The 22,414-nt window shown below is 44.8% G+C and overlaps 1 protein-coding gene across 1 annotated transcript in view; it reads right to left on the bottom strand.

The window, feature by feature from the left end:
• The window catches only part of sgsm2 (small G protein signaling modulator 2), a 47,390-nt gene extending 26,103 nt beyond the window's left edge, over positions 1–21,287 (bottom strand). Inside the window, exons 1-2 of the mRNA XM_066695821.1 lie at positions 20,985–21,287; positions 10,798–10,873 (exon numbers count right to left, since the gene is read on the bottom strand). Of these exons, the coding sequence (XP_066551918.1) occupies positions 10,798–10,873; positions 20,985–21,044 (136 nt within the window). The 5' untranslated portion in view covers positions 21,045–21,287. The remainder of the gene's footprint in view (positions 1–10,797; positions 10,874–20,984) is intronic.
• Positions 21,288–22,414: the final 1,127 nt, after the last annotated feature.

Below are 22,414 nucleotides of genomic sequence, written 5' to 3'. Positions count from 1 at the left end.
ACAGCTTGCCCTCTGCTCCTAGAATAAACACACACACGAAAATGCACACAAACACACACACTATATTACATACACAAAAAGGACCAATGCTCGCCTACAGAAGCTTGTGGAAGAAGCTCAGCCTTCAATCAGGTTAGAAAGTTCATTGCAATGCCTTTATTTCATACAGCGTGGAGAACAACAGTGAATCAAGTAGATTCCAAAGTTGCTCTGACTCAATACTAAAAGTCAGAATCCTTTTATACACACAGAAGTCAAAGATCTGGTTATAATTAACAAGTCATTACTATGTTATCCTAAAAGCTAGCTAAGCAGAATATATATTATAGGTTTTAGTTAATCAATACACGGTCTAGGGAGCAGACACTTAAATCATACGGTTTGGCATTGTCTCCAAGATGCTCCTTGTAAATAGCTTCCTTCTGGCCTGACTGTTGACTTGACCTTATCTTTCTTAAGTATACATGAAGTAAAACATTTGTGAGAAAGGAATTGCTAGCTTTACTTCCACAAGCTCTTGTAGTCACATACAAACACAAACATCAATTGCACATGCGTATGAAGCTACAGACCCGGACCTCAGTGACCGTGTGTTGACTTCCACCGCAGTCTCTGGTCAGCCGAAATGGTACACTCAATGACTAACACACTTCTATTAATCTTTTCCTTCATGGCCTTTCTAATGAGCCCTATTCACCATCTTATACACGTCTCCCAGAAAACCTGATATTGACCAATTAGTCAGGCTAACGTGGGGCACTTACACCAGACAAGCTCTTAACGTCTGAATTACCACTATAAGCCAACAGAGTAGCATAATGTCAGGGTCTAAATGAGATTGAAAAGTAAGAAAACCACAGCCATTTAGCAATTAGCCTGTGAAATGTATTGAATCTTAGTGTATATGGCTCTGGACTCGGCCACAGGCTACGAGTCAGACATTTCCCAGATGACATTGCAGCCATCAGGGCCGTTTAATGGACGAACACTTAGCAGTCGTCCCCACAGACAGTCCTCCTGTATTACGACGGCTATTTTAAAGGAGGGATTAAGCCGGCACAAATTATGTCAGCAATTGTAGCTTCCCTGGCGAGATTCGATTAATTGGGGTTTAGTTATAAATGTATTGTTAATTAGTGAAGTAAGAAATGAATAAACCAAGTATTTGGACTCTAGATGGGTTATTTCAAGAAGGAGCTGATAAAATTACAAGTAAGCAAAAGGAGCAGAAAGAACCTGCTGTCATCTTTAACCTTTCATTCATTCTGATGCCGTGACGTACAAGGACATTTTAAATTAAAGATAGGGGACTGAAATAGTTGCAGGACCAGGGGTGCTGCAGTAATTACAAAAACAGAACAGTCTTACTCCTCAAGCAATTACAGATAATGCATAAGCCAATTAACACCCACCACTCTGCGGTTCCCAGAAAAACAATACCTGTCTTAATATTGTATATTCAGGACCCTAACTGTGCATTAACTGTCTGGAAACCAGTTCCATTATCCTGACGCTCCCTCATTTTTTAACCGGCCGACGCAAGTAGGAAGAACGCGAACCGAGTTCACATTTGCTCCCACTGCCCCGCTGAGCGGCGTCGGCAAAGGTCACATGCCACCGCGGCTCCAAGCGTCGGTTTGAGCCAGACAGGCAGGGGATGCTGTTTGGTCTGTGGGAGACCTTTATCTCGGTGCAGCATCTATCCTAATCCTATTGATTACAGTGAGCGCGGATGTTATTTATGAACACAGTCGCACCACCATGCTGGCAGCAACAGGGCCCCCTGCATCCGAAAACAGGAGGAGAGGTGGGTTGTGGCCAGAGCGAGCCGATGACACCGGACTGTCATTCTGTCCCGCACAATCTGGCCGATGCGCACACCTGTTGTACACCCTGGGCAAGTCATCATCACCAGCCACCTGGATTGTACTTTTAAAGATGCGTCCCCTCCCCCCCCACCAACTTCATATCATTTTCAGTGCACGTGTGAGAGACAGAGAGAGACGGAGAGTGACGGAGAGAGGGGAGAGGGAAAGACGGCATCTGCATACGTGCACACATGGAATGGAGAACGGCAGCGGTCGCCATGGAGACCGACTCCAATCAATGGAGTACCTGGCTTCTCTCGGGTGACCTCCAGCTCCCGTCACCAACGCCCGCGTCTCGCGTCAAGCACCGGCGCGGGACTGGATGCTCAGACCCGGGTCCGATCTCTGAAGGGCTGACAACACCGCATGTGTGTAGTACCGCTCCTGAGAGTGTGTGTGGGTGAGAGTGAAAGCGTGTGTGTATGTGTGTGTGAGTGTGAGAGAGAGAGAGAGAGAGAGAGAGAGAGAGAGAGAGGGTGTGTGTGTGTGTGTGTGTGTGTGTGTGTGTGAGTGAGAGAGAGAGAGAGGGTGGGTGGGTGGGTGTGAGTGTGTGTGTGTGAGAGAGAGAGAGAGAGAGAGAGAGGGTGGGTGGGTGGGTGCGAGTGAGTGAGTGAGTGTGTGTGTGTGAGAGAGAGAGAGAGAGAGAGTGTGTGAGAGAGAGTGTAACCATGTGTGTGTGAGTGAATGATAGAGAGAGAGGGTGGGTGTGTGTGAGTGAGTGTGAGAGAGAGAGTGTGTGTATGTGAGTGAGTGAGAGAGTGTGTGTGTATGCAGGTGTGTGGGAGAGAGAGAGAGAGAGAGAGTGTGTGTGTGAGTGAGAGAGAGAGTGGTATTATAATACAAAAATGATTAATCAATTGCAATTTGAGGAGGTAGTAGTGCTACTGTAGACAAACAACAAAGCTCTGCTCTTTTTTTTTTGTAAGACTAATGGGGTCAACAGATGCTGCACTTCACCAGCACATGTCAAGCTATGGTGCATTGCTTTTGTCTCCAAAGAAGGGAACAATATTTAAGGGCACAGATGGTCTTTTGCCTCACTGTACACCCAGTTTCATTAGGTTGTAAACTAACTTTTATTGTTAAAACAAAACACACTGTGTTGTTATACAACTACGATGCAGTTGTGTTTTCTTGGACTGCAATAAAGGTGGCAGCCACATAAAGTATTAATAGAAATGTTCTGTCTGGCGAGTTCCAGCTTTAAACTACATGTCAGAGCGCCCTTAGAGGGGGCCAGTGAGCAGGTGTCAGTCATTCCTCTTTTTCTTCCCATTTCCGAACAACTCGGAACACCTGCGAGCGTTCGTCATCTGTCAATCCTTCATAATCTTTGCTCTTCTACTTCATGCCATTCACTTTAAAAGAGGTTTTGAAATGGAAATCCTGTAGAGAAAGAATCCAGTTTGAGCAAATTTGTCATCCAAATCGAAGAACAACAAGGATGTCATTTCAAGGGTGCATCCATTCTCTCACCGTCGTTCTGCATCGCATTCACTTCACAGCTGCATCCTGTGCTGCATTTTGCCCGCTTGTATAACTCTAAATTGCAGATCATATGCTGTATATTTTGCTATACATCTGCTTTCCATTCAGGATTTTGTATTTGTTGATTTATTCTGGCACTGCGTCAGCCCTCCCGGTAGATGCAGGATATTAACAGTGCATTCAGATGTGGCGTGTTTCCCTGCCCCTCTGTCAGTAAATTAACCCAAGCTGAAGGCTGGTCCACCCCAGAACCAAACAAACACTAAACACTGCCAGTATCACTTCAAGCATCACGAAAAGAACACCGGGATCCTGTTCCTCTGTAGCAGCGATACCTGTAAATGATGATTCGAAATGGCATTTGTCGACTCCAGGAGAGATGTGGCCTTTCCTTCCTTGTAAACAGGAGAATGACACGCTGGGACGGGAGAGGGTTGTGGGGTGGCGCAGGAGGACTTAAATCAAAGGCAACCTATAGTACTTATCTACTAATGGTATACAAATACAACAAGGGCCATGTCAATCAGGCTGCACCAGGAGACGGTAATTGCCTCATTAGGACACATGGCGGCGATACTAATTAGCCCAGGTGCGGCATCAGGGCTTCGCTCAACAGGCGTGGACAGACAGAGAGAGAGAATTTAATTAGGGACTGATCAGGCAAACTAAAGGGAAGCAAACCCATTTGCTGTACTTATGAAGCTGCCAGTCTCATTAATTATTACCCTACAACTATGATCCATTACCACTACGGCATAAAGAGCCTGATCCACCCACTGGCGGCCCGATCACAGGCCCATTCACACGAATGGCTCTTCAGTGCAGACCCAACGGGAGGTCTGTGGGCTGTGCCGAGCCACGCCAATTCTCCATCACGACGTTCCACGTGAAAGCGTCATGCTAAGGACCCTCTCGACACCCCCATGTGGGTATCAGAGAGAGGGAGAGCGAAGGGGAAATCCCTCATTGATGAGGGGAGGTCTTGGCAGGCGCGGACTGACTCAGCTCAGGCACGTGGAAGCGACTGGTTCGGCGCCTAGACAACACACAGGCGAGAAACGGCCTTCTGTTGCGGAGGAAACCGAAACGGAATCCACTCTGTTTTGGCCGTCCGCGGCTCGTGAGCGGCTGCTGACAGCACCGCTAATAAATGTGCATCACAAACCAATCTCTTCTTGGGGGGATTAGACTAATTACGCCATTATTCATCCGAATGAGAGACCAAATTAAAAAAAGAACAACAACAACAACAACAAAAATCGCAGCTTCACATTCCCTTTAGAATACATGCAATATTATAGTTATGTAAAAATGTAAATGTCGATTGCACCCCCCCATCCCTATCCACCCACACAGAATCCCACATCAGTGATTCAGGATTGGAAATACTTCAAATCGATCTGCGTGTGGGCAAGAGGGGGCTTTATCTGTTGCCCTAAAACACTGCACGAGGTAGACTCTCTCTCTCTCTCTCTATTTCAGTCAAACGGCCACTTCTGAGCAACCACACACCTCCAAGATTCATATCTCTTCTTTTCATTTACTGTAATTAATAACCACGTTCAAATCAGCCCTAAGGGGACGTCTCGCAGATCCGTATTGATGCCAAGGTGCTTATTAAGAGAGAAAGCATATTATTTCCAGTATAAAAAAGGGAACAAAACCATAACTTCTGGTTTTATACAGCCATGGTGGAGGAAATGACAGATTCCATTATTATTGATCTGTCATGCGCACACATTAGATCAAGGGAAAATAAGAACAAGTATTTTCCTTAATAGGGCAGGAAAGTGTATTTATTTTGATAACATGCACATAATAAATCCGGAAGGAAAATGTTGCATCTCTGATGTGTTTTCGGCATTTTTTCTTTCCATGCTGGATACCTCGAGCATATTTATTTTTAGAGTTACAGTTGAATTTATCTCTAATGGTATTCCTCCTATTTCTCATATAACTTTTGAGTTTGAAAATGTAGCAGCAGAAAAACAAGCTCACAGTGTTACAGAGTTTCATTTTTGTAAATGCAAGGCAAGGCATCCAACGACAAACACCAAAAATACATCCTGTCAGTGGTAAAAAGGTCCTGGAACTGACATTCAAAAATATAGAGCATTGTTTTAACCTTGTGGCCGAGGGAGATGAGATATAAAACGTACATGAATCAGTTTCCTGTACGTATCCCTGTCCCAGAGACACATAGATTTTTCGAGTGTATCCACACCAACACACACACACAAATACGCACAGGTGCGCGGCACAGTGTGGAGCTCGAACAAAGTCTCACACAGAGTAGCGCTCTCGCTATTATCTGGCACTCCTCTGGCTGCTGCCACTGACTAATGTGCCAACGTCAATGTGGAGACGGCAGCACAATGTGTACCCGGGGAAGGTGGAGGGAGTGGGGGGGGCAGGGTTGTGATTCATCTGAAGAGCCACTGGACTGAAGAGGATCAAAGGAAAATGAGATGCAACACACTGCAGCCAGGATGTAAACACGGCAACAGAGGAGAGCAACAAGCCCTGCTGACTGTCCCTCTGCCGGGGTCTCTCTCAGCCGGCCGAGGGATGGGGGAGGCCCAGTGTGCTGTAATAACCCCCCACCGTGCACTGCGAGAGTCAGTATTCAATCCCTCCCTCTCCTATCATTTTTCGTTTATCAGTTTTATTGTCTTTCCATTTCAGCTCTTTCTTTGGATTGCAGCTGGAGGTCGAAACGGAGACGATCCATGACGAATTCTTGGCCCCACACTTCACCGATCCATGTGCATCTCTCAGTGGGAAAAACCAAAGGGACACGCTGATGAGAACAAGCCCATCTCTATGACATGTGCAAGTTTCAGTCAGACACCAGAACACAGCCGGGAGAACGGTTCTACTCAAGCGGCCCCATACCACACAGTCGCATATGCTGCTTGTTTGAATTATACAAATCAATTCCTGCTCTCTGTCCATTAACACCCAATAATATAGGGTCTCTGCCTCTGTTATCAAAGTGCACTGAAACAACAAGCGCAGTCCATCACAGTAAAGCAGGGAGACACTTATTTAATGTGCTTATTAAACAGGTCTGTGAAACTGTGAACAACCGGCAGGACTAGCTCTTCCTTTTCAATCCACCTATTTCCAGCAATTGGTGTGCATTTGCGCTCATCATTTAGGCATAATTGGTTTCACAGAGAGTTTTGGACAGCAGAAATGTAGCGTTTAGCAGACGGCACACATTAGCAACAAGCGGCAAACTTTTTACTTCTAGATGTATGTGTGATTGTGCGATTGTTTTTGTTTGTTTGCTGTAAACGGCCAATTGAAGGTACTACAGAAGAGAGAAGGGGGAGAAAAAGCACCATCTCTTGCCGTATAGAAATCTGTTGCAAAGACCCTGATTCAATATACATCTAAGACGTGACCAAAGCAAGTCAAGTGCCTGGAGAGAATCGAAATCCATCCATACGTGAATCAAAATGACCAGAATACGTGAATGAGAATCCCGTAAATAAACTGGCTGCAGATCCTGAGAATCAGAGGGTGCCTCCGGCGTCAGAGAGCAGCAGTTAAACACGACAAGATGATTGCCTCTCCAGGCCACGCTGGCTGAAAGGCAGAGAGGCATCGTGACTGCTGAAATTGAACCCCCTCCCTCCTGCAGACCCACAGCTCCATACACAGCCTGCCCCCCCAACCCCGACGCTCTGCTCTCCCCCGCCTGCTCCCACACAGCCCTGTCACGCTCCACACCACCCAGGACCTTCCAGCACTGCTTCCACTCCTCCACTCGCGTCAGGCAAGGAGGGCAGGCTGGGCACGAGCCAGGCGAAGGCATTAAAAGTCTCAGCACAATCTTCGACAAAGCTGCAGTCACACGTCGTACAGTTTGGACGCTGTGCTACGTCGATGTGATGGCAGGCCTCGGCTCATACCGTCAATCACTCAATCACATCCCCCCAAGCCTCAAACGAAAAGTCTGAGCACACGCATTCACACACCTAACCAGCCAAAGAGCAAGGCAGAAGTGTTTAGGATAAAATAGACAGATCATCCAATCCCATTGTCACTCAAAACCATGTCCTTCCTCCTTTTGGAGGACCACCATGGCAGAAAATACTTTAGAAGAATAATTATGTCGTAGTTATATTATATTTATGAAAAGTGAGCTGGGAAAGGATATTTTTATACACTGCTTCTTACTAATGAAATGTATTTGTTGTAGTGAAGTTGCAAATCTTTATAAATGTAGTAAACTGTATGTCGGTATTCAAATAATTATGCAAATTACATTGGTTAGAGGTATCTGCTAAATTACTTACTCATAATAACAACTTTGCATTACAAAAATGCTCTACACAAGAAAGGTGCCAACTGCCTACAGGTTCAGGAAAATGTCAACCAAGGTTTTTCTTTTTTCCTTTTTGGTGTCAGACACTGCTAATGGACAAAGCAGACAAATGAGAATGCAGTAATTAAGCCGTCCCAAAAATAAAAACCTCCCAGCTGCTAATTAAATAACACCACAGGGCCGACGTTGCCATTGATTAGCAAATGTTCTCAAATTAAACAGTGTTAATAGAGGCTCAATGAGGAATAGAGGGGGGGGCTTAGTCAGACTGGCAGACAGCTGATGACATCATCACCCTTGGTTACCACGTGACCTCCGACCGTTCCATGGGCCGCGTGGATCCTGTTTTTAGCCGCTCCGATTTCATTATTTGTATATTTTAATCACCAACCTGCAGCTCGGGGCAGGCAGGAGGCCAGAGGATGACAAAAATAGGCACTAAATGCACGCAGAGCCGCTGCTTGGCTGAGCAGCGCAGCACTGCACACCAGACACACACGTTTTCTTGCAAGATACACTCCGTTTCCGTACTCGGTGACACAAGCAGTGCCACCGTAATCAACACCAGACTTCACTGAAGAACAGAGCAGGGGAAAAGCGAACGCACAGAGCTGGCCGAGACATCTGCGCTATCTACCGAGATCATCATATTGGATGAAAACAGAAGCATCCAAACTGCGATGGCAATAAACCTACCAGCCAGCTGTGCCGGCACAGAGGTAGCAGTGACATGTGCCGTGTGACAGCGCAGCGCCTGGAAGAGCAGCCAGTATACATCACTTTGACACAGGCTGCAGTCTATAACCGATCCCCCTTTGCAGAAAGCCACAGCCAAGCAGAACGTTAATGCAGGCGGCAGACACAGGGGCATGGGCTGTAATGGGTCAAGTCGGGCATCCGCAGACCCGCTGGCACCGTGGTGGAGCGGTAGAATGGTAGACAGTGGTTTAAGGAACACCGTGAGGCTTGGAAGAGAGACTGTGCCCTTGCGTTTTGATTATAAAACTGATTTCCTTATATATGATTAGTCTGTATTGTACAAGACACAAGTGTAGGCCTAGCAGTGGCATTCAATGGATCTCTGGTGTTTTCATAATAGAGAAATATTGCCTTTCCAGGATGAATTTACTTGGATATATTTTCATCATCATAGGAATAATGGTTGAGTAGATCTGTATCTGCTTCTAAGCACCAAACTAGAACGCCTTTCAGTTCTCTCTCAAAGCAAGAGCCAGGTATAAAATCTACACCGGCGGCGATATGATGAAAAATGCTCCAAAGTTACCACCGAAGAAGAAGAAAAAACACTCTGCCCAGAAAAAGAGACTGCTAAACTACTCATATCTCTGAGATTCGAAAAGGTCTTGCATTTAATTGCTCCAGTATGTAGTTGATAATATAATTACCATGCTGCTCAACTGCAGCCTGAAAGGTTTATTTAAAGCAGCACCTTTCACACTAAGAGGATCTTGCTAAGAAAATTACAACACAATCTTCCGCCTGTTAATCGGCGAAAAATAATTAACCTAAAATAGAAGCCGGTGCGGCATCATCTTAAAATCTCATAATTTCAAATCCAAGAGTAATTTAGACGGTCCCTGGAGCCCTGGAGGGAATGAGAGAACAAACATCGCGTCTCTAACAGTTAAAGACAGGTTTCAGACTGAGGGGGTGAGCGGGTCAGCGTCCTCAGTGTTTCTCTCTCTCAACAATAACTGTGTTTCACACCAGGGCTGGTAGTACATCAATCCCACATGTAATAACAGCACATCAATACAGATCCTACAGCAGCAGATATGAAAGCTCTGTTCTGGCTAATGAGGGAAGGTGCACAGAAGATACACTCAACAATAAACTATACTGTGCCGTTAAAAGATCTCCAGCACGCAATGCTAAATTACAATTAATTCACAATGGAAAATATATTACATTAACTTTCATCACAATAGCAAGTTTTGTACTCAGTGTAAATTTGTTTGATTTAGAAGTTTGGCATCAGGGGGTGATCACAGGGTATTTGTATTGCATTCATGACCTCCAACAGGCACAAAATTATGATAAAAGTAATGCAAAAATAAAACTGACAGTTTTGTACGTGTGTCATTATACATGGGAATACCATACATGTAACAGTTAACATGTTAACAATAGGATAGTTTCTGAACGGTGCAATGTAGTAAGTACAGTGCAGGCATGTTGAACCCATACAAAATTACTGAAAAACTATGATGAAATGTATAAGTTTAATGTGCAAGAAACCCTATATAACATTTACCAAGGTAAACTTGCACAAGGTTCAGCCTGCTGTGTAACTTGACAAATGTTTATTTTCAACTCAACACTTTTTGTGAATGGTAAAACTCAACCTGGCCCAACAACAAGTCCTACTGTAGCCCCTGATGTTTCCCTTTCTTCTGAAAAAAATGTTAATTGAGCCATGAGTCACAACAGTCAGAGCTCAGAGCTCCCCAACCGGAAACATTAACCTTTATACTGGCACCAAGCCAGCAAACAGACCCAGCGATGTCACACACAGAGAACGTCTGATTCCTAGAAATGCACAGCCTGGGTTAATCAGTGCTGCATCTCCGACAGGCCCCTGATTGGGCCGTGATGGTGAAAGAAGGGGTCCACTGAAATTACGACGGAGACATCGATCGGAGCTGTATTTCCCACCTGACAACCACGGTCATGTACTCAGGGTCCCAAGGCAATAACTGAGACAGGTGGGGAGATACAGAGCATGAAGGACCCTACCAGAATAGAAAAACTAAATCTGCGCTGGACACTGAAAGCCACTGTACTGCTCAGCTGGACAGAGGGAAGAGAAATTGTCCACAGAAACCAGCTTTACTGTTATTCTGTAAACACCAGATAGTGAATATAATCTATCACCTATCTGTGTGGGGGAACAATAGCCAAAAGCCTGGTGACGCAGATTAAGGCAATGAGCTCGTCTCAGCTTCAGCCACGGGGTTGTGCACACTCAGTCTAACACAGCTCAACAGGCAGGCTGAGGGACCTTTTAATGGTCAATATCGAAGATTTTTTTTGTTCGTGTGTGATGATTGGCAAGTGAGATATAAAGTATGGGTTGGGACTTACTGCACAGGGCTATGATGTGGCTGCTGTCCTCATGGACAAACTTCTTGGTCACGGCCTCCTCCATGATCTGCTTCACCTGCAAAGACAAACAGCCCCGTTACTCACATCCACATCCGCGCTCACACACACAGATGCTTTCCCCTTTAACAAAAAGCATGGCGACCCAATTGTATTCCCTTGGAAACAAAAGACCTATCACACATGGCTACAGGTCGGCCTGACACTGCTTCCATTTCCCAGCCAGTACCAGGCGCACATCGTCTCTCATCTGACCTAACAACATTAAAATTGGATTTCTGTTGTAAGGTTTAATTGCACACGGACGTATAATTAATAGGTAAACGGAGAACTAGAGCTTCAAGCGGTGTGATTAACAAAGAGCGGGGGACAAAGGTTGTGATACATCGAAACAGTTTCACTGCCACGTTTCATAAGAAAGGGTGTTTTGTCAGGGCACGGATTTAAAGGACACTTTAACTCTCCCACTTGTCACAACTTACAAACTTTTACACAGTTCATTGAATACGTTTCTTGTATTTTGAGACAGTGACAAGTAGATCTTTATTTAATCTGGGCCTGGAACACAGATCAATCAGTCATTGGCCAGACAGAGAGGGGGAGGCGAAAAAAGGCGCACACAGGACTGCTGAGAGCATCGCACACAAACCAGTGGGAGCCTGAGAAACACACTGCGCCGGGATTCCTGCCAACACCACACTCGTCTCTGAGGGCCGATCTATACAGGTCACACAACCCCAGGGGAAGACAGGATTTCATCACGTTCTCAGTCCTCCAAGACTAGTCTGGTTTCCACCCACTGGTTCAGATCACTTCAGCCATTCATCTCGGTCCTGCAGCCCATGTGTCCTGTCCCCGTCGGTCATTCTCAGCCCCCTCTACACCAGTTAGCTGGCTACACTACAACCCCCCATTGTTAATAAGTGCCCTGTTTGAGTCCACAGGGTGTAGGCCCAGCTAAAGTGATAAAAACAGATCACTCATCTTTTCCACATATGCCGTCTCTTGAGAAGTTTGCTATAGCTCACAATGTTTCCCAGAATGCTCGAGTTCTTTTGACATCATCCCACCCAGACTCGCACTCATCGACCTTGCCCAGCGTTCAGCATCAGAACCGTGTGCGTTATACAGCACTGTCACTCTCAGATTACATCTTAACTGCCTTACTAAACTGTCCTGACTGTGCGAGGTGCAAAAGCCACTCTTTGTGAGTCACCAGCAAATTCATATAATTTTCCCAAATAACAGAGCATGTTTAGGTGATTCACTTTGCTATCTGTGACATGACCAACAAAAATAAAATAAAATTACAAAGCTGTCCGGTATAACCTCCATTTTTGCTGTCGGTGGACATTTGCTCAGGTAATGGGCTGTCTGTCTGTACTGGCCATGCTCAGTGTGCCATGTAACCTCTCTGGGGTTTTCCTGGATAATTGTGGTTATTTTTACTCCTTAAATAAACACAGCCTGCGGATGACGTACAAATCTTAACTACAGAACTCCACAAGGGAAAATATAACGAGTCTATCACACACACACACATACAGACACATCTGACTGAGACACAAACACCATCAGTTACACACAGACACTCACTGGTACCCACAAATAAGCACACACACACACAAACAGACACTCATTGTGACACACACACACACTATCACTAATAACTATTTTGTTTTACGTTTTTATTTAATATTTTCTGCATTGAAGACAAACATGGTAAAACAAGCCATTCAACTCCAAAGAAAGAGTTAAAAAACAAACCCTTCTCAGATCTAGCCGTTTATGAAATATGAACATAATGCAAAAAGTGCCATTTGACCCGGCTTGCTTTTTTTGGTGCATTGAACTTGTGGATTCAAGGGCGGCATCACGCAGCATTTTGAAGGATCCCGACAATTTATTTTTATTTTTATTCTTGCATACACCCACATACGTTATTCAGTTATTATGAAAAAAAACTGTTTATATCATCTGCAAATTCCACATACATTATATCAGACAACAACTATAAAACAAGTACTGTATCCGACTGGTCACCTGCTCAGAAGAACGGGGGGCCACAATACACGCAACACTGACCCTTCAACTACATTAAATATTGTGCTATACAGAAGAATAAAAATAATAATGTTATTGCTATAGTATTCACAACGATCTAAATCTTAAAAATTACTACATTTATTTGATCGGACTCGATGTGTGGGGACAGCAGCTCGATAACAATAACAACAAAAGTACGTTACATGCTGGAATCTGACTTTCAGTCTTCCACAATTACTACTAACAAGACGCAATTGTTTTATTTGGCACAAAATCGATCCACAAACAAACGATGAGATTAGCTCTCAGGCATTAGTCAAACATAAGCTATTATTTACAGGAAATAAGCCAAGGCAGTGAACACACATGAGGTCACACAGTACCCAGATTACCCATCTTGTGGTCTTAAGAGACCCTGCTTATGAATTCATCAGGTGTATTCCTCTGGACGTGTGTTTTTACTGCAAAGCTTATTATGAATGGAAGCCACATTGTAAGTTTAAGGCTGTGGTGAACTCAGGCTATAGTTCACTGGTGGTTTCTGTTGAAAAGTAATTCATCTGCCCATGGTGGCGCACACACAGGTGTAAGTCACGTTACCGTGGGCTGCACAGGTTACTCACAGTACACAACATACAATAGGGACTGATAGTAGAGTCACCCAGCTCCTGCAATCAATCAAACCCGCTTTTCGCTCCGTGACTAAAGGAGTTGCAAAAAAAAAAACACATTCAAATAAAAGACAGATCACCATCGTCCCATGAGCCCTCACTCCGATTGCACTCTGGTACACACAGCGCTGTCAGGAACAAAGAGCTGGCCAATTAAAGTACAATCAGTATATAACCCTATTAGTAACAAAAGCAGCTCTAATGACTAATTGCGGGGAGGAAACAGAAACAAGATGTACACACACAAAAAAAAGAAATGAACACTGCTGCCAGGGCTTTCAGTACAATCAAAGAGAGATAAAGAGAGAGAGAGAGTGACATGCAATCACAGAAGACCAGGCCAAGAGGGAAGAGTCAGTGATAAAATATTCATCGGGCCCGGTGGTCATTAAATAAGCCAAGGTAATTGCGTCACAATCTATAAGTAAACCCAGAATGGACCGTTTGTCTGCGACACCAAAGAGCGGAGATGCACTGTGCAATGCAGCTGTATGGCGGGGCCACATGTGCTGTGCAGGGCGGGACAGTAAGGGAGATATGATCAGCCACACGTGGAAATCTATAAAGACTCCTTTTGGGGAGCAGACTGATCCACTTCAGGCACTTTTATGTAAATGTACTGGTCTGACAACCACCAGACAACAAGACCAACGCTGAGGCAGATTCCACTGAAAGATAAATGTCCATTGGCCCCAGTTCGTCCTTCTTTGCACTTACTGTCCATCGCTTCCTCCCGGTGCGGCATTTCCCCCAAGCCGGTCAAAAACCATCAAATCAACTGCCTTGACAACCAGGGGAAATTAAAGAGCTCCACAGACAAAAGGCATCTTCTTAATAGACAGCAAGAACATAAAAAACTGAAAGTTAACTGAAGCAATTATCCCTACTGTTACTATTACTGTGGGGAGATAAGGGGAGAGTGCCCCTCTATGACAGGCTATGAAGGAAGGCACTGGGCTGGAGAAATCAGTGTTCCTTAACACCAGCTACACACGGAAACCCACAGAGTAAAGTTGGGAAGAAGTTTATTAATGGAGAGTGAGGAGACGGAGAATTGAATCTAGTTCAACGGCAGGACCACACAGAGAAAAGACAAGAACAAAAACGTAATACTGCGAAGGTTTTTTTGGGGCTTGTCAGACTATCATTCAAACTTCTAGACCAACTTAAAATGAACAGTGGCTTTCAACAGCACCCAGGTATCAGTCCAACAGAGGTGAACTAGTCCACGTTCTACAGGAGAGGCTCATAAATGAGTTGCGTGGTCAATCGACTGAAGGGGTTTCCCTGTGCATTTCAGAACCCAGCATGCATCACATTAAATCACTTGCAAGAGTCTTAAAGGTCTCTGCCATGACAGATTTTCCAAAGCTGCTCTCTGTGAATGGTTACCGGTCACAGAAACGGCATCAATCTGGGGACACGCGGCCTGGAGAAGAGCACACTAAGAGTATGAAATCACAACAGTGTGCAGTAATACTGACTCTTCCTTCACTGAGAAGCAGCAAATACAGAAAGATTCCTCCCAAAGAGGCCTGGTTTGTGAATTTTGAAATAGTCCGCAACAGCACCTGCGTGATAAACTAAGAGGTGTGCTCTGCTTGAATTACAAAGAATATTTATCAAAATTGGAGGTGATGGAGAAAATGGTGTTTTTATTTTTGGAGGTGGGGCAACGTACAAATTTCAACTCATCCCCCTCCCCCACATTTTCAAATCTTTGACTATATTAACAGCTCCTGTCCAGCTGCTCTCGCAGCAAGGTTGCCGCTCTCGCTCTCCGCATTAAAAGGTCACTCTGGCAGCATCTTCCCGTGAGAGTGCATGGGAGCCGTTATATAACAGTAGCGAGTTTTCAAACATCCAGGCTTTTAGAAACCTCATTTTTTTTTCCCTTTACGTGCTGGCACAGTCAGTCCAAATGGAGCACGACAGTCTTGGCAAAAAATAACAGCAGCAAAAATAAAAAAAACATCATAAATAAATTGACTCACACATAGGGAAGTAAATAGAGCAAGAGATGAATGACAGACTGGCAGGCAGGCAGATGATCTGAGGTGCCCCTTTCAAAGATTCAAAATAACTCCTGCTCCCCCCCCCAGGTTGCATCAGCCCAGGGCAGCTGACACGGCCAATCTTCCTCTGGAGGAGGTGGGCGTCTCAAAGCTGGCATCTCGGCTCTTGGGGCAACGCTGAGGGACACAGCTACCCACTGAGCCCAGCGCCACAGCCCTTGTGCCAGCCAGACCCCTGCAGCACAGCTCAGTACGGCATGGCGACTGACAACTCTGTACCATTTTCACCCTTGCTTGCTCAGAGACGAAACCTGATAGCTGGGGCCAGACGCATTCTGAGGGGAATTTTTCCAAATTCCGCTGAACTTTTTACTTAAATTCTGCGGATAATCAGCACAAATTAATATATCGGATTTAATGTTCTTCTATAAAGACAGATTGTAAGTGAGATTTCAAGTGTTCTAACAGCATCTGATTCCAACAGTGGTCAATGGTGTGCTGACAGAAGGTACAAAAAAAGTTATTTCTGTCTTTATATCACATGGAAATTATCAAGCACGATTTTGCATTTTGGTGGATTTCTTACTGGTATCATCTTCGCTATGCTTGCTTTTTCCAATTGTTTTGACATGTTAGATTTGTGCCACAAGGTTCTTTTATTTTAAGCGTCAGACTGAGTGTGTCCGAGTGCTGTACCTCAAATCAAACGTGAAGCGCAACTGTCATAGCAGAGAAATGCGACCGTCAAATCAAGGACCTCTGTGAACCCGAACGTATTCAGTGTACGGTAAAAAAAAATTGGAAAAGAGGTAGAATCTGTACTGTTTTATGGATTCATTTTATTGTGATTATATTACTTCATTATTTCAGTGTGTGATTATGATAATAATTCTGTTATCATAGATGCGTGACAGATTCTGTGCATCATTTTAATTTATAGAATAAGACAGGAATTCAACTTTTTAAAGAGTTTCTGCAGGTCTTCGTCAAAAATCTGCACTCGCGGAAGTCTCCCTGCCTCTGCCCAATAGCAAAGTGACAAACCAGAGTCTTGCCGTTTTGTTGCCATCCGTTTATCGATCCATAGACCCTATTGATCTGCCTGCAGTGAACCAGTGTCCACAGCTAAGCAGTTTGTTCTAATCAATTACAACTCTTTGTGTAGTGAAGGACATTGTCTTCTGCACTTCTGCACACCTCCCTTCTAACTGAAGTTAAATCTATCCCTCACCTTACAAACCCAGCTGTCCCTTCCGGAGGCAAGCCCAGGGGCCCCCTGTATGCCGTGTCTGAGCTCAGAAGGTTACATCTACATACAATTATCAGCAATAATGATTATTAGTCATTTGTTAGATGCTTTTATCCAAAGCCACTGGCAGAGATTAAGGGATGAACTTTGCATTGCCTAATGCTGCTCAGTCACTTAAAAGAGGACCTTGGGTTTACATCTCATCTGAAGGACGGAGCACTGGGTCCACCAAGGAATCCAGTTGCCAGTCTTCATTAAAAGATGCTACTGGTCATGAAGGGACCAGGTTTTTCTGTTATCTGCCCGTGTTAAATTAAGCTGTTCGTTGGCATTTCACTCCTACAGACGACTACTGAAGCTGCAGCTGCAAACATGACCATTTTTATTTTCCTCCTCAGAAATATGTCTCTTCCATAATGGGCCAAAACGGGCTTTTGTTTAAATATTCACATGTCAGTGTTCAGACAGCACAACTGCATTATCGCCACGGGACAAACTCTTTTCAGTAAATCTGCTTTACATTTCATCTGCACTGCAACCACTAGGTATGATCGAGCATAATGACCAGGGTCTCGCCTGTGTAGCTTTATAAGTGCATACTGATGGAAACTCCTTTACTTCTCCTTAATAATCAGAACCTGGGGGGAAGAAACAGAGTTTAAAGAACAAGACTCGGGGAGAGGAGCAGGAATATTAATTATTCAGACCCCGACATGTCAGAGGAACAAGTGTCTGATGAGCAGGAGAAAAACAAGGATAATATCTCAGTAAATAAAGACCCACTTTCCACGTATTTCCACCTCCGAAGAAGTGATGGGAGCAATGAATACAGGGGAGAAACTGTCTGGTCATCTTCGCCTTCAACATTATCGGCCTCTGACAGGGCCAGCGAGCTGCAGCAGATTAATCGTCCAATGATGCAATTTAACTTCTTGGGTATTTGCTGATGCTTTCAGTTGCCAGGCAACGTGGGGCTGGCTGACTGCATCTTAAAGCGACAGGAGCCCCAAACTGCATGCTGAGACACAGTCCCAGAATATGGCAATGAAGCCCTTCACTATAGCGCACCCTACTCTACTGCACAACTGGATTCATTAATTGCAATTAATTAACAGTCCTGGTATCAGGGCCCAGTTCAGGAAGCAGGGAGAACAAGATTCATTTCTCGCCTTTTGAATATTCAACTTTATTCAATATTCAACGTATTGATTTAAGGTAAGCGAGAGCAGGATAAAATTCCTGCCCTTTTCATTGGTCCATTGACAAAACATCTGCTTGCATATTGGATTCCTTTAACCTGCACATTCAGACGGAGGATACCACTGACAATTGATACACCTCGCCAGACACCAATTCCACCTCGGAGGAAGACAGAAACTTTATATTACAAGCTGTCCGGTCAGCTGGAAGAAGCAACAAAAACATGGGAGGAATAAGCCAGAGAGATCACCACACCACGGACGTTAAATTCACTCTTCACTGTGACTCGGGATACCCAATCTCAGCTTTCCATTCACCAATCCAATACCCATTAGTGGAGGAACTTGACGGGAGTTGTGGGTCAGAACGAGAGGCATAGCTACAAGCCCAAAGAGGGCAGGGCTCAGCTCAGGCGATTTCAGCCTAATCTAAGTGGCCCCTACTGGCTTGTTCACTACTGTAAGGGTCTTGTGCATGCTAATACTTTATTAACTTTTCCCATGTCTATGTTGAACTCAGTACAGTGGGAGCTTCATCTGATTATATTCCAAAACATGACCCATCTGAGGTACAATATTCCTTAAACATCCTATGCTAAACTGAAGATCCCACACAGAACTACACACTTTCAATCGATGCACAATCAAACAACAGCCAATTTCATCAGTGCATTGTTTACGGCTCCCTCCATGGTCCATTTTCTCATCACTCCCTGACTTTTGCTTTCTGGGTGATAAAGTCAGTCCATTGCTGGCTTTATTTATTTCTGCGTCATGTTTCAAAGACAGAGATTCAGAAGATTAAATTATTCATCAGAACAAAGCTTCCTGGAGCTGGGGTGTGGGGGGGCACTGTGTGTCTGTGTGTTTGGGAGGGGATGTGAAGCATTTCTCACTGTTGCGAGATTTGGTAAAAGACATTGTATCTGAACTGAAAACCGCTGGCTCATCCCTTTCATGGCTGGATGAAAGTGGAGAACAATTACATCAGCAGTGCAAACTACAGATTGTAAACATTAAATTAACAATTAAGACTTCTGTATTTCTATAGTCACACGGGAGGTTTGCAACAAGAGGCCAGTAAGCCATCTGAAAACTGCTTTATCTAGGTTTTGAACTGATCTAGTCAAAACAATAATTCTTCTTCAAAAAAAAAAATATTTGAATATCCTCCTACTCCAAAAGAAGAGTGTTTGGGGCACATTAAATAAAATCCCAGCTAAGTGCACATGATTTTCCGGTGAAAAATATTCATTTTAAATAACCAGCGATGGGGGATGAGTTTGGTAAAGGAAGAAATCAGAGAGACAGGCTCTCTACACACACACTTTAATCACAGAATACTTAATGAAGCTGGCAAATATTCAGAAACACTTTTAGAGACATTCAGTCAGTTGCTCTCCAGAGATGCCTCTCAACAGCCCAACTGAAAAGCAGGTGAAATAGTAACTCTCATCAGCATTAATTACAGGACTGTGGAAAAGCCACCAAACTGCACCAAAGCCCAGTCTGGGGTTTGAAAGCAGGCTGGCTGACTCCCAGGTGACACCGAAAGTCTTCATCAGATGCAACCCAGAAGAATGAGCTTTTTCAAGTCACACCCATTAGACTACACAACAAACTCAGAATGACACACTTTCTCAAGCATCTCTCGGTAAAAACAGCACCTCAGACAGGGAAATTAGAGATTGAACCATATAGCAAATGAGGCACTGTCAGCTGACCTCAACTCAACACCAAATGTCAGCTTAATAATACAAGCACATACTGCGAACATTACCTTTTGTGGCAAGGCCAATATATAAGCATAATAAAAGCAGGTGTCTCGGCTAACATCCTCGCTTTACAAATGATCGATGTGGCTTGTTTAAACAGCAATGTGACACCTCTATGAAGATTTCCTACTGCACCACTGGCAGGATTTAGCCCAGTTGCTCAGCGACAAGAGCGAATCTTTAATCACCTGTTGTTCAACCTCTGAATTTAGTCAAGAATTGGGGGGGATAGATGCATAAAGATACTCTAGCCATAACTCAAATATCTCCCACCCACCCCACACACACTGCCCAAGCCAGGACACCAACGCCACCATATTACCAGGTTTATGAAAACATTATGAATGACATGGACTGACGTATTCTAGTTTCTGTACTTTTGCCAGCGCTAGGCAGATGCTCTGAGCACAAGGTTTAACCCCAAGCAAACGGTGATTGTTTTGCCATCAAGTTGCTCGGCTGCAAAGCGATTTCTATTTCAGCTCAGCCGTGGGATCCATCAATCAATGGAGCGCAGCTCATTCACAAAAATATTCCGCAGGTTAGCTGCTGCTGGAGCGCATTTATATTGCAGCCTGCGTGGGGGGGGGGGGGGGGGTCTCTGCCTCTCCCCCACCTTCACAGATGCACGACACATCATTCACGATCGCAAATAGCTACAATGTTGCAATGCATGGGCTAAAGAAGAGCATCCGTTCATGTTGGTGTTTGGGTTACCCGGCAGATAATAATCATAAACACGTCCATCTAATGGCCGCATATACTCTACATGCCTCCCTCATACCCCCCCCACTCAAAGTACAACTCTATACAACGCACGTCATCATTCACGTACCTCAGATCATACATAACAGCCCGTGCAAGGCTACATAAATATACTTATACAAATACAATTGTAGCTATGAAGATCAATATGCGCTAATAAATATCTATACGTAACACAGGTGTGGATCGGTTATATGACACAGTTAATCCATTAATAACAATCATTTTCAATCTGAGACTTGCCATTCTTTCTATGCATTGACAGCAAGTTGCGTTTTTCATCCTATGCAAGTAAGTTAATAAAGGGATAAACGATCACACAGTTCATATGCATTCATCTATTCTTGCAGTCCTGTCCATGCATGGCACGTCTCACGCCAGGAAAGTGGCACTAGTGGGACAGTACGTGCACTTCCTCCGACGTGCATCAGGTCCGCAGGTGCGCCTACCTCCCTCTTCACATTCCACAGCAATTTCTCCTTCAGCGCCTCCTCCGGGGCCGAAGCCATGGCTGTGCCGAAGTCGCGGCTTCAAACCCGGCTGCAGCAGACAGGCAGTCGCGTCCCCCGGTCTCCGTGCCCGGCTGTAGTTTCCGTCTTTCTTCTTGTTGCTCTTCCGCGACTTCTCCCTCACCTACATGCGCGATGTGACAGCTCTGCCCGGCCGCCGCTCTGTGCCAGGGAGCCGCACAGAGTGGCCATCTTCAGCTGCCTCGCGATGACGTCAGGCGGCCCGGACCCGCCCCCGGCCGCTGTGGAGTGGCCCCCTCCTCGCACCCGAGTCAGAGGGGCCCCGCCGCTGTCTCCCTCAATGTAAATGACCGCAGCAGCCAGGCCTGGGCTAGACTGACCAGCACGACGCTCCACACCCAGCACTGAGGGTTTCCACACAACAGACAGCCCTCCCACAGCGGCAAACAATAGCCTGGGAAAGGGATCAGGGAGCGGCTTATTTCTGGGCATGATCTGATGGGTGCGAGGTGGAGGGACGGAAACTTTTCTTTAATCAAAGCCAGGTTTCATTATCACTCGTGGTGAAAGCCGTCTCTCAGTGGTTTGCAACCACAGTAAGTCGTTTTCGTCTTAATAATGCACCAATAATAAAATAAATACATGCATCTGAAGTATTCCAGGGAACTAGCATGTTCACAAAGATGTCGATTATGTAATGAATTGGTCAAATCACAGCAGGCTAAAACGTAGTGTGGTGAACCCCGGGAAAAGTAAGATAAAGTGTACTGTGGTATAAACACGGTAAAGTGTACTGTGGTGTACGCTGGCAAAAACCAGGCAATTCTTATTCAACCCCGTTAAAACGTGCATCAGTTCATTATTGCAAATTTTCGTTTCTTTGCCCTCCGCATGGAAAACAAAATCCAACCGATGCCACTGCGTCCATGCATGGATCAATGTTTGTTCAGTGTACGGTTTACTAACACTACAAATCATTAGCAGTCAATACAAAAACAGCCCCGAAGTGCAATAATATTGCTACACACACGTTTTTGAAATCATCCGAGTTGTCAACAGTTGTTTAAACCAGTGATTAATAAACGTGTACATCAGCAATGTATGGAATGGCAGTAAACTTGGATTTAAAACATGAATTCGTTTTTGTTTTCATAGTTAAAAAGTAGCATATCACCAGGTGTATGGAAATGGAAATAATACAGTCGAACCCATTCAGCAATCGTGCATTTCCATTGCTGACATTGATACAATATAATAAACACGACACACGCATGCCCTTAATCAGACACAGGACCTCACGCCTGTGGTCAGTGACGTCAGGCTGCAGTAAAATGAACGCGTAGCATTACGTCACCGGGCTCTCATTCCGCCTCACTGCCACGCTGCTCACGCCAGGGCGCTCCGTACGC

The sequence above is a fragment of the Amia ocellicauda genome, chromosome 22 (genome assembly GCF_036373705.1).
Source record: "Amia ocellicauda isolate fAmiCal2 chromosome 22, fAmiCal2.hap1, whole genome shotgun sequence".
Taxonomy (NCBI): Eukaryota; Metazoa; Chordata; class Actinopteri; order Amiiformes; family Amiidae; genus Amia; species Amia ocellicauda.
Note: the sequence above shows the minus strand (reverse complement) of the source record. Positions and strands in the feature narration are given on the sequence as shown.